The sequence below is a fragment of the Malaclemys terrapin genome, chromosome 2 (genome assembly GCF_027887155.1).
Source record: "Malaclemys terrapin pileata isolate rMalTer1 chromosome 2, rMalTer1.hap1, whole genome shotgun sequence".
Classification (NCBI taxonomy): Eukaryota; Metazoa; Chordata; order Testudines; family Emydidae; genus Malaclemys; species Malaclemys terrapin.
The window spans coordinates 90,978,763-90,993,946 of record NC_071506.1 but is presented as its reverse complement, the minus strand read 5'-3'; the positions used below and the strand labels follow the sequence as shown (position 1 = coordinate 90,993,946).

General features: G+C 40.8%; 1 protein-coding gene across 5 annotated transcripts in view; it reads right to left on the bottom strand.

Moving 5' to 3' along the window:
* LDLRAD4 (low density lipoprotein receptor class A domain containing 4) overlaps positions 1 to 15,184 on the bottom strand; it is a 436,744-nt gene that overhangs the window by 258,671 nt on the left and 162,889 nt on the right. For 4 of the 5 annotated variants that reach the window (XM_054017887.1, XM_054017885.1, XM_054017886.1 and 1 more), the window contains one exon: positions 5,179 to 5,640. In XM_054017887.1, the coding sequence (XP_053873862.1) occupies positions 5,179 to 5,218 (40 nt within the window). In that variant the 5' untranslated portion in view covers positions 5,219 to 5,640. The remainder of the gene's footprint in view (positions 1 to 5,178; positions 5,641 to 15,184) is intronic. The other variant, XM_054017890.1, reaches the window with a different exon arrangement.

The following is a 15,184-nucleotide window of genomic DNA, read 5'->3' as shown; positions in this document are numbered from 1 at the left end:
CCTTTTTACTATGATAAAAAAATTGAAATATATCTAATGTGCTTTTCAATGGAGCAGAGAAAGGTATAATATGATCAATGGCTGAAAGTTGAACCTAGACAAATTCAAAATGGAAATAAGGCGTGAATTTTGAACGGTGAGAGTAATTAACCATTGGAACAATTTACCAAGGGTCATGATGGTCTCTCTCCATCACTGACAATTCTGAAGTCATGATTGGATGTTTTCTGAAAGATATGCCCTAGGAATTATTTTGGGGAAGTTCTATGGCCTGTGTTATACAGGAGGTCAGACTAGATGATCAGAATGGTCCCTTCTGGCAAATAAGTATTCAGTACACATTCTGCTGTCTGAATCAAAATCTATAGAAGGGTCCACTGAAAATATAAAATTCTCCATCTGTATGAAACGAATGGCTATTTGTATATGGAAAATACAGCTTACTAAAGTCAATATTTGTTCAGTAATTGATTAGAAAATTCCAGGGTAGATTGATTTAAATTTAACAATGCTGTAATTGACAATTATCACTATCATATGGCACTGTCATTGCTGAATAGCTTTATGAGTGGCTTTCTTATCTGTAATGACAGCAATTATTTTAAAGTATTTAAGCCTGAGAAACAGACCTGTGAAGTATACGTTACCATATTTAAAATAGTTTCATTTCACTATGTTTTTCTCAATCATACTGAGTGCAATATATTTAGATTGTAAGCTCTTGGGGCAGAGATCATGTATTCTTCTGCATACTGAAGTGGAGAGAATACTATCAGAGCTCAACATATAACACATCTACAAATCAAACATTTAATAACTATAGCAGAATACAATCTACTATTATCTGCGTGCTAAGGGGCATTAACAAAATATGATCAGTATCTCCCAAGAATTAAGAAGCAGTGAGAGATGTGTGTGTGACACACTAATCTTGAAAACTCACAAACGGGGGATTGTGTCCAGTTAGTTCATTTTATCACTGAAGTGTGTTATTGTCATGGTAAACTCATATGTTATGTCATACATAATCAATGTGAAATGAATAGATATAAGTAGGACAAGACTATAGGAGTATAAGGTTGACAAGTATATAGGAGTGATGAGTGTGTATTAGGTATATAAGTAAAACAAGGCAGTAATGCAAGGTCTACAGGCTAAGGCCTGTAAGATTTCAGCTTAGTCACACTAGGACTCAGGTTTAAGGAGACTTGATATGAGTGGGTGACCTAAGACTGACCCTATGCCAAGAAAGCCACAAGATTACTACAAACAGTGTGCCAATAGGTGATGTTACGGAAAAATAGACCACAAGACACCTGATTGTAACATCACAAAAAGTTCTGTTCTGAGCACAGATTGCCCTGGAAACAGGTTGACTTAAATGTTAATAAGATGCGAATAAGAAAAAGGAGAAATAAGAGGACGACCTATAGAAAGTGGAGCACCTCCAAAATTCCTGGGGTGTGGAAGTACAGATAAGAAAAAGGAGGGTTGTAACCCTCATGCATGTGCATAAGGTGTTAGGCATGGACAGAACAAGATAAAAGAGGTGCCCTGGCTGAGATAAAGTGGGAAGACCTGGAGGGAAGACCTCACTGGGACAACCCCAGCAGGAACCATCCTTCTATGACAACTACCTGTTGAGAGATCCACTAGAGGGACTCTAAATAGCATCTTTGGATAGGTGAGTATGAATACATCAGAAACTATTGAATGGCCTCTCAGGTTTTATACACAAATGTGAGATTGTAACCCTAATTATCTGCTTAGTAAAACTTATAATACAGACAAAACTTCTTACTTACGATTGTGCCTGGGGTCACTGTCTTCGTTCTTCATGTGTTCCTAGAGCCTCCAAATCTAAGGGTGATTACTACACTATTAATCTTAAAACTGTGGCCGCACAGGAGCCAGACTCACTGTGCTTTACCACAGAACTATTAATCAATTCAGAATTAAAATAAAGGCTACAGAATTGTGATTGTACAAGCAATTCCTGAGTATCCAGGAAGGTCAGACTGACCTAAGGAGGCAGATGCAAACATGCCTGGCACAGAGAGGAGAATGAATGTTCTACTGTACATTCAAGTAGTGTTTTTCAAAAATAAGTTTTTCATTATAGTTGGATATCTGAGCCTACTGCCAGTGGTGGCCATTTTGCTAGAAAGTCATGTAAATTTGTGACAATGGCAGAGTGGTAGCCCAATGTCAAACTATAAATGAATTTCCAACTCCCTTTAATAGTATCTTTAGTGCTATTATATTTTATTTACTAGGACAGATTTGAAAAATGCTTATACTGTTTTACACTGAGCTGCCAATGACTTGACTTTTGAGAAAGATGGCTACCTCCAGCATTTATCTCAAAAAGGTTAACTACACATTTGGAGATGAGGAAAAGTCTGGCTTTGTTTTTGAAAAAGCTTTGTCAAGTGTTGTAAAGACCATACCAGGAGTGATTTGGCTCTGGGTCGTGTTTATCCAGATTCCCAAATTTCAGAGGTAATTGAATAAATGGTTCTCGCTTTGATCTAACTTTAATTTCTATTAAAAGCTGTCATTACAAATGTATGTAGTATTGTGCTTCTTACAGTACCTTGAGAACGCTCCGTTAGTTGGACAGAGCAGAATGGGTAATATGTTCCTTTAACACTCAAGCATGTCTATACTATTTACTTACTTCTATCTATTATATCTCTATCCACACAGAGAATATCACACAAGAAGAAGGAGGGGGAGGAAGGGCACAACTAAATGCTGCTCAAGTAAAAATAATATTAATACTGTGAACATATAATAAACTGAATCTGTTTCTTATCAATTATTATTGAGTAGAAGAAACGGTAATGGACAGTGGGTTGCAGATTTATACAAAGACTACTCTCTGTTAAGGGACTAGATAATTCAGGGAACTGGTAATGGTATACTGAGCTTTTTACCTCTAAGTCAGCCATTCGGATCAGTATATAGTCAGTACAGACAAAAAGCTGTTACTGTCAGATGCTATTGGGTTATCTATGTGAAATGATTTAATGACTTCAGTCCATTTCTTAGGGACAAGTGATCACATCACCAAACAAATAAATAAATTACAGTTTGGCAGCCTTGACAGCTGTCCCAACAAAATGAGCATGGAGACTTAACAGTAGGCCTTCCAGGTTCAGGGTTAAAACTTGTTGGTGAGCCATGATGTACCATAATGGATAAACAGAAGCATACTGTCTTCCAAGGTTCCTTTCACCAACACGTAATTCAGCTGTAAAGTGAAAGTGATTAGTCTGCTTGTAACTATAGTTGCTCTCACTTAGTACTACTAGGCTCAACACTGACACAGATTTCAAAGCTTCTTTATTGTACATATAAATGCTAATGAGGCAAATAACTGCCTTTTTCATGCGCTCACACCCTCCCCCTCACTACAGACTACACTAACTGCAGGATATCATTGTAATACTTTGTTGTGAGGCTAAACCACCACTCTCATAATTGAAGTAAGTGTGGGTTGTGGGAGCAACAGTTCACTGCTAACATTACATTTTGATTGCAACTGTTAAATTAAAATAAAAATGTCTTTAAATGCATTCCTGGGCATTTCTCTAAGGAACACTCACCTACCATGCAATTAACTCACAAGCTGTCCACTGAATGTCATTGTTTATCTCTACATATTGTACTGAAATAACAACGAGGAAGCAAATATTCTCAAGAAAGAAAATGCAGACAGTAGTCTGAAACAAGTTTGAAGAAAATATGCCTTTCTCCTTGTCATAACATAAAGGGATGAGTTTTCAGCTTGGTTCCTTTACAAGTCACCTGAATATACGGTGTGTGCATATATACCTATAAACATATTTAAACACTTGAGTAACTCTTCACTATGGAAGAGTACCCTAATGCCTTTATGCGAGGGCAGATCCCTAAGAGCATAGTTTTTTGTTTTGAGGAAGAAAGGGTAATCCCTTATGAGACAGAGTGAACCTTGCACGCCACACTACATGACAACATAACCTCATTTAGAGAAAGCTTTAAACCCTAGTTCTCTAGTCATGTTTCTTCAATATAAAAATAACTGGATTTAGGGTTACTCTCAAATTCAGGCAAGAAAGAGTGGGAAGTATGTCTGTGCTGAGGAAGCTGCCACCAGAAAGCGCAATTGGGATTCTGCCCCTGGAAAAAACTGCCAGTCCAGCCGGGAGTATTGATGAAAGTAGCTCTGAAACAGGGATATTATTCTTTCCTGGGTATATGTATCCAAAAAATAATAATAACCAATAATAATAATAATAATAATTAATAATAATCCAGTAATTCGTCACCTGATTTTAAAATGGGAAAAATGCATGGTACACGTCCTATACTTAATTTGTGCTGTGGTACTAGACCATTATCTAAATCCTTCTAAAGACAGAAATTCCAGTAGAATTTTCAGCCAGTTCCCGCTGGTTCTCAGTTGGCCAGCAGGCATGGGAACAAAGCAACAAGGTCTATTGCCCACCTCACCCCCATTAGAAATCAAGAGAGACATATGGAAAGATTATAATGGAATTTTCACTAGAAGATTTCTTGAAAAGAAAGCACAGCCTTATTTGCTTTCTTATTTTGTTTCCAACACACCTACAGGAAAATAAATTTGAACCAGTTATTTTATTGACTAAATACCCTGGCAACTAAAGCAAGAGTGGCCCAAATGACAATCACGTGGCAAATTCAGCTCATGGACACCACTTGCGTATGGAGATACAGCCCATGGAGACTACAAAATCCAATATGCAGCAGCTCTGCTTGAGCCAAGACAGGGCACTTTGCCTGCTGTGACCTGTAGTCTCTCCAGGACTCATTTCCATATTAAAAATAAGAGCAGTTGTAACCTGCTACATTTTATGCAATTTAGGCGGCCTCTCCTGCCCCTGGCAAGTTGTCAGTGAAACACCTGGATCAGCAAAGTTTGGGGGCTCCCTTCCGAAGGCACATAGCCATCGATTTCAAAGAACTTAAAATAACTGAACCAAATGCTGAGTTAGTCTCTGTTATCTTATAGGAGTTGAATTATTTATTTCAATGAATGTAATGCTCACCACAAGTGCTGTCTACTGCCACATACTAATGCCACTTATTTTCCCAAACAACAGTAATCTGCCCAGAAATTATTAGTTTAATGATAGCGACAAAGGTCCTTACCTGTGAAAGCATTTGTGGCCTGAAAACCAGCTTCCTGCATACTGCTCTCTCAGCGAAACTTGTGATTCCAATCTTAACCTGTCCTTACTAGAGGCAACTGCTAGGCTTGAAGCTGTCAAGTCACTTCCATCTTAGCTTGTCACAGTCCATTTCTCTCCCCATTCCAGCATTTGGCATCATCCAATTCCCACCTGCTCCCAGGTCCTTTGAGCCGTAGGTACAAGGGATATGCACTGAGCCCAAACAGCAAACGTACGACACTCACCTCAGCCGTCCAGCCAGAGGATTTTGGCCATGATGAATTTGAAAGTGAAGACAATTGTCAGACTGAGATTGTATTTCCTTCTTAAAATTTAGTTCTAATCCACTGTTCATCCAGCATAATTTTTTTGGGACTGAGCCACTTGTGATGTTCAATTGTCTTGTCTCTCTTGTGCTTCTCTCCCCCTTCAGGCACACTCACTGAGAAATTAAAAAAGAAGAGATTATGTTTCCTGATGACCTCTAGCAACATTAATATTAATAGACTCTGGGGAACAAAAAAACCCAAAACACATGATCAGGGATTGATTGTACACATTAAAGGAGATCTTCAGAAGGCAAATATTGTGATTTTGCTGAGATGCAAAGTGTGACCGCACAGCTCTTTGAAGTGCAAAGAGAAACAGTGCTGAGGGTGTCAGATGCATCGCTGAGAACATGATATGATTTACATTTCAAAAGCCATATTTAGTAGAGATGGGGGCAGCCGTACAATAACAAAATTGCAGTTAAAAGGGAAAAGGAAAAACACTTAAGGATCTCAAGTCTAGCCTATTCACAATCACAGTGAGGTTAGCAGCATTTTATAAAGCTGCTTCCCTTCTTTTCTGGAGCAAGATGCAGAGTACTGCAGACTGTGAACCTGCATGTGTGCGTCTAACTATTGTCTTCCATGGTTAAAACCCCTTTGCTACAGGTGCTGTTAAAAACCTGTTCAAAATCTCAGTTGAAACACAGAAGATGCTACCTAGATGCTTAGAAAGGTTAAAAAAGTTATAGAGCAATGATTCTCAACCAGGGATCCCCAGATCCCCTGGGGGCTGTGAGCAGGTTTTAAGGGGTCCACCAAGAGGGACAGTGTTAGATTTTCTGGGGCCCAGGGCAGAAAGCCAAAGCCCCACTGAATGGGGCTGAAGCCCAGGGCCCTGAACCCCGCCACCCAGGGCTCCAGCTGAAGCCTGAGCAATGTAGCTTTGCAGGGGCCCCGTTACATGGGACCCCAGGCATCTGTCCTGCTGGCTACCCCCTAACACTGGCTCTGGCTTTTATATGCAGACAACCAGTTACTGTGGCACTGGTGGCCCATGGAGTTTTTATAGCATGTTGGGGGGCCCTCAGAAAGAAAAAGGTTGAGAATCCCTGAGGACAAAGGGGGCTGAACTTCTCCACAGTACTTGTTACTCTCTCTAGGAGAATTAAGGAACAGGCATCTGTGAATGACTATCATGTTAAGTAGGAGGGTGACCAGACTATTTCAACTAGGACATATATTTAGTCTCATTATGGGGACACCAGTAGGATGCATATGGGATGGTTTTGGCAACTAGGGAAGTATTTTGTGTGTTTTGGGAACAAGATTAGTCCAGAGGGATGAAGTAATGTTTCAACATCTGAGACATTCTCTGGTTCGGGCACTTATTGCTGTGGGGTACAGGAAAATTGACTGCTGAAGGGAGCTTAGAAGTGGGGTCCACTATGATCATCCCTCCCTCAATCCACCCATTGATGCTTTAGTTTCCTCCCTTCCGTGCAGCAGCCTCTGGTGCACCATTCCCTACTTGAATGACACACGCAGGGCTGAGATGTCTCTGTGCAGGGCCATTCTATATTGTTTCTCCACTGGCCCACATATTGTGATCCAATTAGAGTCTCCACATAGGACATAGGAATTGTCATACATTCCTGGACCTGGATCAGACCCCAGGTCCAGCTAGTCCAATATATTGTCTCTGTCAATGGCCACCACCAAGTACTTTAGGGGATCTGCTTAAACCTTGTAGCATGAGGTTTAATATCCTCGATGGTCCTGAACTGCACAGGTGATTCTGACATTCTCTTTGGACTTATCTGCACAAAGATACTCTGGAGAGTTATACTGACTCAATTAAAGGTGTGATGTCAATGAGCATAAATTAAAGTGCGCTAATCTCCCACCCGGCTCTGCCAGGCTCTCATTCAGGAGTCAAATGGCTTTAAATCACTTTAACTTAATCCTCTTCCAAGGAGGCATACACACAGGAGTTTCACACACTTTAATTTATGGGTACTGACTTCACACCTTTAGTTGATTCACTTTAGCTTTCCTGAGTGGCCCCTTATAGTTGTGCCTTTTGGAGCATCTTATGCTGCAAAGTGCACCAATGCATGAGCAGCTGGTCCTCAAGTTCATCATTAAGGCCGCATCTTGATAGGCAAAAAGGATCTGTTTGTTCTGTTAGCTCAGTGGAGTTAGCTTAATGCTCAGTTGACCTCCCACCCCACCCAGGCGACACCATAGCCAGCAAATAGATTAGCCTGAGTCTTAATGGGCTTTTTCAAAATGTTAAGACAACACATTTGAAAAACATATCCTTTCTGTCCATCAAGACACAGCCTAGGGGTAAAGAGGGATGGCAGGTTGGCTGGCTAAGTACTCGTATTCAAACAAGGAGGAGCAAGGGGCAACATTATTAATGCAATTACTCAAGACACCAACGCTGTTTAGTAATTGTTCCAAATAGGCTTGTTCAGCATCCCTTACTTCTTCAGTTGGAGTGGTTATGGAGTTGTATGACATAGCATAATAAGACTTGTATGCAGCATAGCTAGTGTATTAGACTTTCACCATTGGAGCTCTGGCTTTAAATCTTAACTTAGGCGACAAGTAAAGAAAACTTCTGGTATCTCAGGGACATATCCTGATATCACAAGAGCATAATCTCACCTGGTACACAATAAGCTTCCCTCAAGAGACTCAGTACTGAACTACTAGGGGTGCTGCAGAAGAGGATTATGGTGCTCTGAAGAACCATTTTGGGGAAGCATGCATAGTGCTGACAGTCTATAGGGCCAAAATTAGTGCTAGAAATCAAATTCACTATTTGAAAACTCTGTTTCAGAGTTGGTGTAAATTCTTTTGATCAATCAGATTTCCAGTGCTTTCAAATGGTGAATGTAATTCATTTTGTCCTATACGGCCGCCAACCATCAAAATGGCAATTTCCTATAATTTTTTAAAATATCATATTTGATGCTACTAAAGTAAGTCAGTGATTTACTTCAGTTTACAATTAAGAGATAGTCATTGTAAGAATTGCACGGAAACATTTTAGTAAGAACTGAACTTGGATTTAAATAGCAGGGGATTTGTCTTTATTTTCTAAATACATGATTGGGAATACACACACACAGGCCAGAACCTAGTTATCAAACTCCTTTTAGAAACAGTAGGCCAGGTCCTCAGCTATACCAATTTATACTAGTTGGCCCATAGATTTTAAACTAACTTTCTAAAAGGAGTTTGACAATATTAAAAAAAAAAAAAGATCAGTAACAACTGGAGAGACACTATCACTATTATTGTAAATCCCAAGTTATTATTAATGTTATAATAGCCCGTAGGAGCCTCAATGAGGCTCAAGCTCTATTATATTGATTAGATGCAAAACCACGTCCACGATACAATGACTATATTTTGCTCCATCATCTCCATTCCAATTCCTACAGGAATTCTCTTTCTACTTCTGTTTCCACTTGCACGACTGTGCTGTTATGCTAGTCTCAGAAGCAAAAGAAAACATTGTTTTAAAAAATATGTTGCGGTGTTTTAAAGATTTCCAACTACTTATGCCTCACATGATTGAAGCCCAGGCGACACTGACTAGGGAAGAGGGAAACCATATCCCTTTGCTTCTGTCCTCTCCACGCTGCTTAGATTTGTTCCTGATTGGAAGAGCAGAGAAAGACAATGCCATTTCCATACACAGTGAATATGGAAAATATTTTCACTGCTCAACACACTGCATAGAACAGTAAAGTAATTTAGAGAGTCTCATGATAGATTTATCTACTCTTTCTTTATCCCTTGCTATCTTCTTCTCTTCTGTTGGTGTTTGGCAAACACCATCAACAGACCAGTTTAACAAAAAATGGAAATGAGAGAGAAAAACGGCAGCAGTAGGTTAAATAGTGAGTGGATTTAAATCCTGTAATAATATTTACATACTGGACAATTGTTAAAGCCAATCCTCAGTGGGTCATACTCAAACAAGAAGTGAAACCATATTTTTCCAATACTGATATCTTTGTAACATCTTAATTCAAAATATATTTAAAAAGTAAATATTGCAGGGTTCCACCCCTCCCCCCCATTTCCTTCCACTGAGTATTGTCTGTTTCTTTGGCTGTGTGCTGTTCCCTTGGTGATAGATATGCAGTGAGAGCCAATTGATTGTATTCTCAGAAAGATCAGAGTTGTGGGCAGTATCTCCTGTGACAGTCATTTGCCCGTGATATCCAAAAAAAGGGTAAATACTTAGTTAAGATGTTTTTAAATCGATAACAGGAACAGCTACAGTGAAATTCCATATGTTTATACTTTTGAAAAATGTAAGAAATTAATTGCGTGGCTGTGGTTTAATTTAACCTGGGGCAAGGATCAGTTCTCTTGTTGGTAGTTTCAGCAGAGGGCAATGAGAGTTAAAGGACAGAGGGACTGAACTACCCTAACACCCACTCCTTGTGGTGCCTGCAGAAGCATATTGACAGAGCAGTGTAGGAAAGCTTGTCCATTGGTTGCCTTACGGGTTTTATGGATAAAGAGATGACAAAGCTACGACTGTCAATCTTTCAAGAGCACTATAGGCCCGATCTAGCAAGGTATTTAAACACTTGCCTAAATTCATGTATGTGAATGACCCTACTGAAGCCAGTGGCACTACTCAAGTGGACAGGCATATGCTTAAATACTTTGCTGAATCAAGGCCTATATCCATTATATCTTAATATCCTTATATTTATATTATAGTAGTGATTTGGTTGGAAGGATTGGTATACATTTTCTAAAATACCACAAAGGATTTTAAAGATGTGCTGAAATGACTGAAATTATTAGAATGTAAACGTATATTAACTGCCTACAGTTTATACATATATGTCTACAGTAGTCCTGCTTACTTCTTCATTCTCCTGAGCAATCACACAGAGTTTTGTAGGTTACATTTTTCTGTCTCTGAAAGCAGTCTTTAATTTTTTAAGCCCTGCTTTTGTTTCTCCCTTGGGATTTCTCAGTCTGACATAAATATTTACCAGTTACACAGTCTCCTTTGTTAGATAGTAAGGTATGTATTTTTCTGTGTGATCTTTTGTTATTTCTCTAGCTCTTATGTAAAATTTCTCTTCTTTGTGAGCTAGTGCTGTGCCAGTGCCTGAGCATGCCGCTAATGAAGTACCAGGCCTCAGGAAATGCCACATTTCAGATGAGACCACTTATGGGCATTAAAGGTCTCATGACATTTTTCACAAGAGAAGGTATGCAAACCGAATTTAAAGTCAGGTGGTTACATTATGCCTATCTAATTTCACCACCACCACAGCACCCAATACACAGACAGTTTCAAATGCTTCTGGTACTCTTTACTACGTGTCCTAAACTATTGTGTAGCACAGCTCCGCACTATTAAACAGCTGTTGCATTCCACCCTACTGGATAACATCAATTATGGGTGACATGATTCCTAATGTATATATTGGGTGTATGTGCACCATACAGTTTGATATCCTTTTGGATATCATTAACTTGTTCAGGAAGCAGGGTTCTCTGAAATCACTAATTTCCCCCCTTTATTACAAAAAGCTCTGCACTGAGGTGACCTGTCCTTCTAGACAAGAAAACCAGATTTTTTTTGTCCAGAGAAAACCAGAGAAAACTCCCTCCAGATCCAGTCATGCTCTTTTTGGGTTGGCTGGGGTGGGAGAAGGGGTCTAGGCAAGGAAAAGGACAAGTTCCTAGAATAACATATGAAGTGTCCTCTTTCCTGCCCTATCAAGAAAATGAGCTGAGGCACTCCAAGCCACTTCAAGTTTGGAAAATAAGAGACCAAGATTCACCCCAAATTCCAACCATGTGCTGCCAGTGGAGCTCTTCACAGGGCCAAGTTGTTCTTTTTAAAAAAATTGCTTGGGTGAAAGTCATTTATATCACAGTTATTTTCTTTTGGGTGAACCTGATGAGTCCAAGAAGCCATCTGGGAAATAAGCAATGCTGTAAAACAAATCCTTTTTGAGTGTCTCCCCATACCAAATTAAGCAGTTGCTGGTAAATCATGTAGCTGAGAATATTTCAACTATAGTAGTTCTTTCAATGATTTATTCACGGATATTACCTACAGAAATCAGCCAATATTCTATGCAACTCCTAACACCAGCAAGCTCACCTAATCAGGGCCACCTTAGGGAAAAATGCGCCCTGGGCGAACTTGTATTTTGGCATCCCTGATCCCCGCTGCCTCCCTGGGATCCCCACCCATTCCTCTGGCCCCAGCAGAGTCCCCAGGCTCCTCACTCCCCCCCACCATCACCTCCAGGCACTGCTGCCTCTCCCTGCCTATTGCCGTGAGCTCTTTTCTACAGCCTTGCACGCCAGGCCTATCCCACTCCTTGCCTCTTGACCACAGCACACTTGGCAGTTGCCTACATCGCCCACCCACAAGGCCAGCCCTGCACATCATATTCCTTTCATTTTATAAGCAAAATAATTGTGGTTTGGGGCCTGTGATGGGGTGCTCACCCCACACTCACCCTGAACGGCTTAATAGAGGCCAGATAGGCCAATTAACCTATTAGGCTGCAGGTTGGGAGAATTAAAGCTGAGAGGGAGGCCCTAATTAGGGAAAGCTTACCTGTGGAGACACAGACAGGGCCTGTATAAAGCCCAGAAGTTGAGAGCAGCTAGGGGCTGCAGGGAGTAGGTTGCAGTCACTCCCTGGGAGGAGGGAGTTGTGAGGCTGGCAAATGGGGAGCAGGGTACGGAAGAAGCTCAGGGAAGGACAGTAAGGACCAGGAGGGAACGGATCTTCACTGCTGAAGAAAGGGCCCCAGAGCTGGCACCCAGAGTAGAGGATGGGCCTGGGTTCCCCAACCAGCCACTGAAGAAATGGCACTGGCTGGGAAGTAAATGGGAAGACTGCCCAAGCCCATTTGTCAGGAAAGACTTTGATACCCCGTGAAGGGGGAAACACGAACAGTGACCTGGCCAGAGTGCCAAGTCACAAAGAGGCGGCTACAGCGCCCAGAGCAAGAGAGGGGCCAGAGAGAGAGCAGCAACAGAGTGTGCAGCAAACAGCAGAAGAGGGGCTCAGACCTAGGGTGACCAGATGTCCCGATTTTATAGGGACAGTCCCCATATTTGGGATTTTTTCTTATATAGGCACTGATTACCCCGCACCCCCGTTCCGATTTTTCACATTTTCTATCTGGTCACCCTACTCAGACCTGTAAGGAGCTAATTCCCAGAGGGGTCAGAAGAAGGCACCACCTGTGGTAAGTGGACCCCGTGACAGGGCTTTCATCCTAAAGAGCCTCACATTTCCATACAACCTAGGAGGCCACCATTTTTTCGCTGAGGGTGACATAATACCAATGATGGGAGCTTTAGAAATGTGTGCAATCATCATCATCATCCTCTGGAGCTCAACACCATTCCTCAATTTGTAGGAGAGGCCGATGTCAAGCACATAGTCTCTACAGTACTCTCAAAGAATGCTGAGGACTGGGAATCAAGCTTTGGAATCCAGTATTTCCATTTCTTTGAAATTTTCAGCGTTCTAAAGAAAAATTTAAACAATTAGATTTGAGGTGGGGAGAGGGAAGGGTAGCTAAATTTATTATTTCCAAAAGTCTGATGTCAAGGGAAGAATAAATATTGTCCAATTCTATATTTACTCCCCTAAATATGATCACTGAAAATAAAAATATCAGTGTGATCTGAATCACAAATTATTGGGCTTGATGCAGTAATTACTGGAAGAAATTCTATGCCCTGTGTTCTATAGATGATCACGATGGTCACATTCTGGCCTTAATCTGTGAATCGCTTAGAGCCTACAAGGGAAAAAGTACTAAATCACATTAGTCTATGAACCCAGAGAGATCAAGAAGATAAATGTTATATTTTCCAACAAAATTAACACTAAACATGATAGCAACATAATTCAATTTCGATTTACCTTTGGCAAAAGCAACCCCTTCCAAAATTCTCTTGGTCTGAACAATTTTTGAATTTGCAGAAGACTGGCAGGCACATAAATTAGAGTGGATGGAAGAAAGTGATATTTTAGGAATGTGTCTAACAATATCTAATTTGTTATTTTAACATCTAGGAACAGCTTCTGAAAGCCTCTCCAAATTCTTATTTAATGGCCAAACTAAAATCATAGTACTCTGTTGCCAACAAATAGCTGAGTACCTGTATGCAAGAAAAAGCAGATTGTGAAGTATGTACCACAGGTTTTGACTTCTGTTCAGATGTTTCACATTACAAATGTAGTAGCTTCTAGAGACAAAGGGGTTCACAGATTACAGAATCCTGCATCCTGCTACACCTCCAATTTAGTTCCTCCTGCCCCCATGTCCCCACAGGAGAATCAGGAGTGTGGCACCTGCTCACAGCACTTGGTCACCTACATCAGCAGGAGAAGCAGAGTGAAGCTGACATGATTCCTATTCGTTTCACTCTGCTGTGCCTCTTGGGAGGGACACAGTGGAGGAACAGCACATGTGAAAAATTTTGCTGTTGTCAGGAATGCTCCCAAAGAAGCAAAGTGGAAGAAGAAATTAGTATTTCTCTCCTCTCCCTCTCCACCTTACATCCGTGCTGCTCCTTACATTCATGCTGCTCCCTGCCTCCCTTCATCTCAACAAAAGCAGCAGCTCAAAAATAACCTGCACAATGCATAACTTTAGCCAGGGCTAACTCAGCAGCTAAATATTTCAGCCACTTAGTTCATCACTAATTCCAATATCCACACAAAAAAGTGTACTCACTGACCCAAGAAAATTACAAAATGAATGGCCTTTCCAAATACTTTACCTCATACACGTCCCAATTTCTTCCCTCCCAGCTCCAAATTACCTTCCTGATTTCTCCATTACCTCCTAGTCCTTTGCTATAAAACAAGTTTGTAAGCCATTTGTTCTCTCTCCACTGACAACCCTTTTATAGGAGAGGCAAGTTGGCAGTGCTTCCTTCTTGCAGCAGATGGTAGTTATGTCAACCGTAAACCTCCTGGGAGACCCTCGGGTGGTCATTTGCCAGATAATCAAAACATGAGACAACGCCTTTTGGGTGCACGGGGGGAGAGTGCACAGCTGGAAGGAACCCCTCCCACAGAACTGGTTACAACAGCCAATATTTCCATACATACGTGCCCACACGATACGCGCGTTGATAAAGTTTCTCTCTCTCACACACATACACACACAGCATGTTCATAGAGATGAGTGTGTCTCTGAACCTAAGTAAAGTTTTATTTAAGTTCTTTTAAAAAAGCAACACATTTGAGCTCAATAGCTTTTCTGGGAACTATGGGGACCTAAAGACATAGATTGTGTCCTCAACTCAAACTAAAATCTTGAGAGCTACACAGCCATACTCACCCAACACTACCAAGAACTTTAATGGGAATTGTGTGACTAACTCCCCATGGGACTCTGCAAATACAGAGGTTAGCATGAAGAGTCAGCCAAGGAAGTCATTTAACTTCTGTAGAATTACTTGATTTGATTGCAAAGGCACAACAAGATGCACATGTTGGAAAATACTTTCAGGATGCAGATGAGAACACTATATTTATGTCAGCTGTAATACAAAATACGTTGATGTTTAATAGGTCAGGCAATGATGAAATCAGAGACATAAGGGAAATGAGGTACTGTCTTTGCTGTAGTTAGACACAAGGCCCACTCTTGCTATTCACTTTTTGATGGG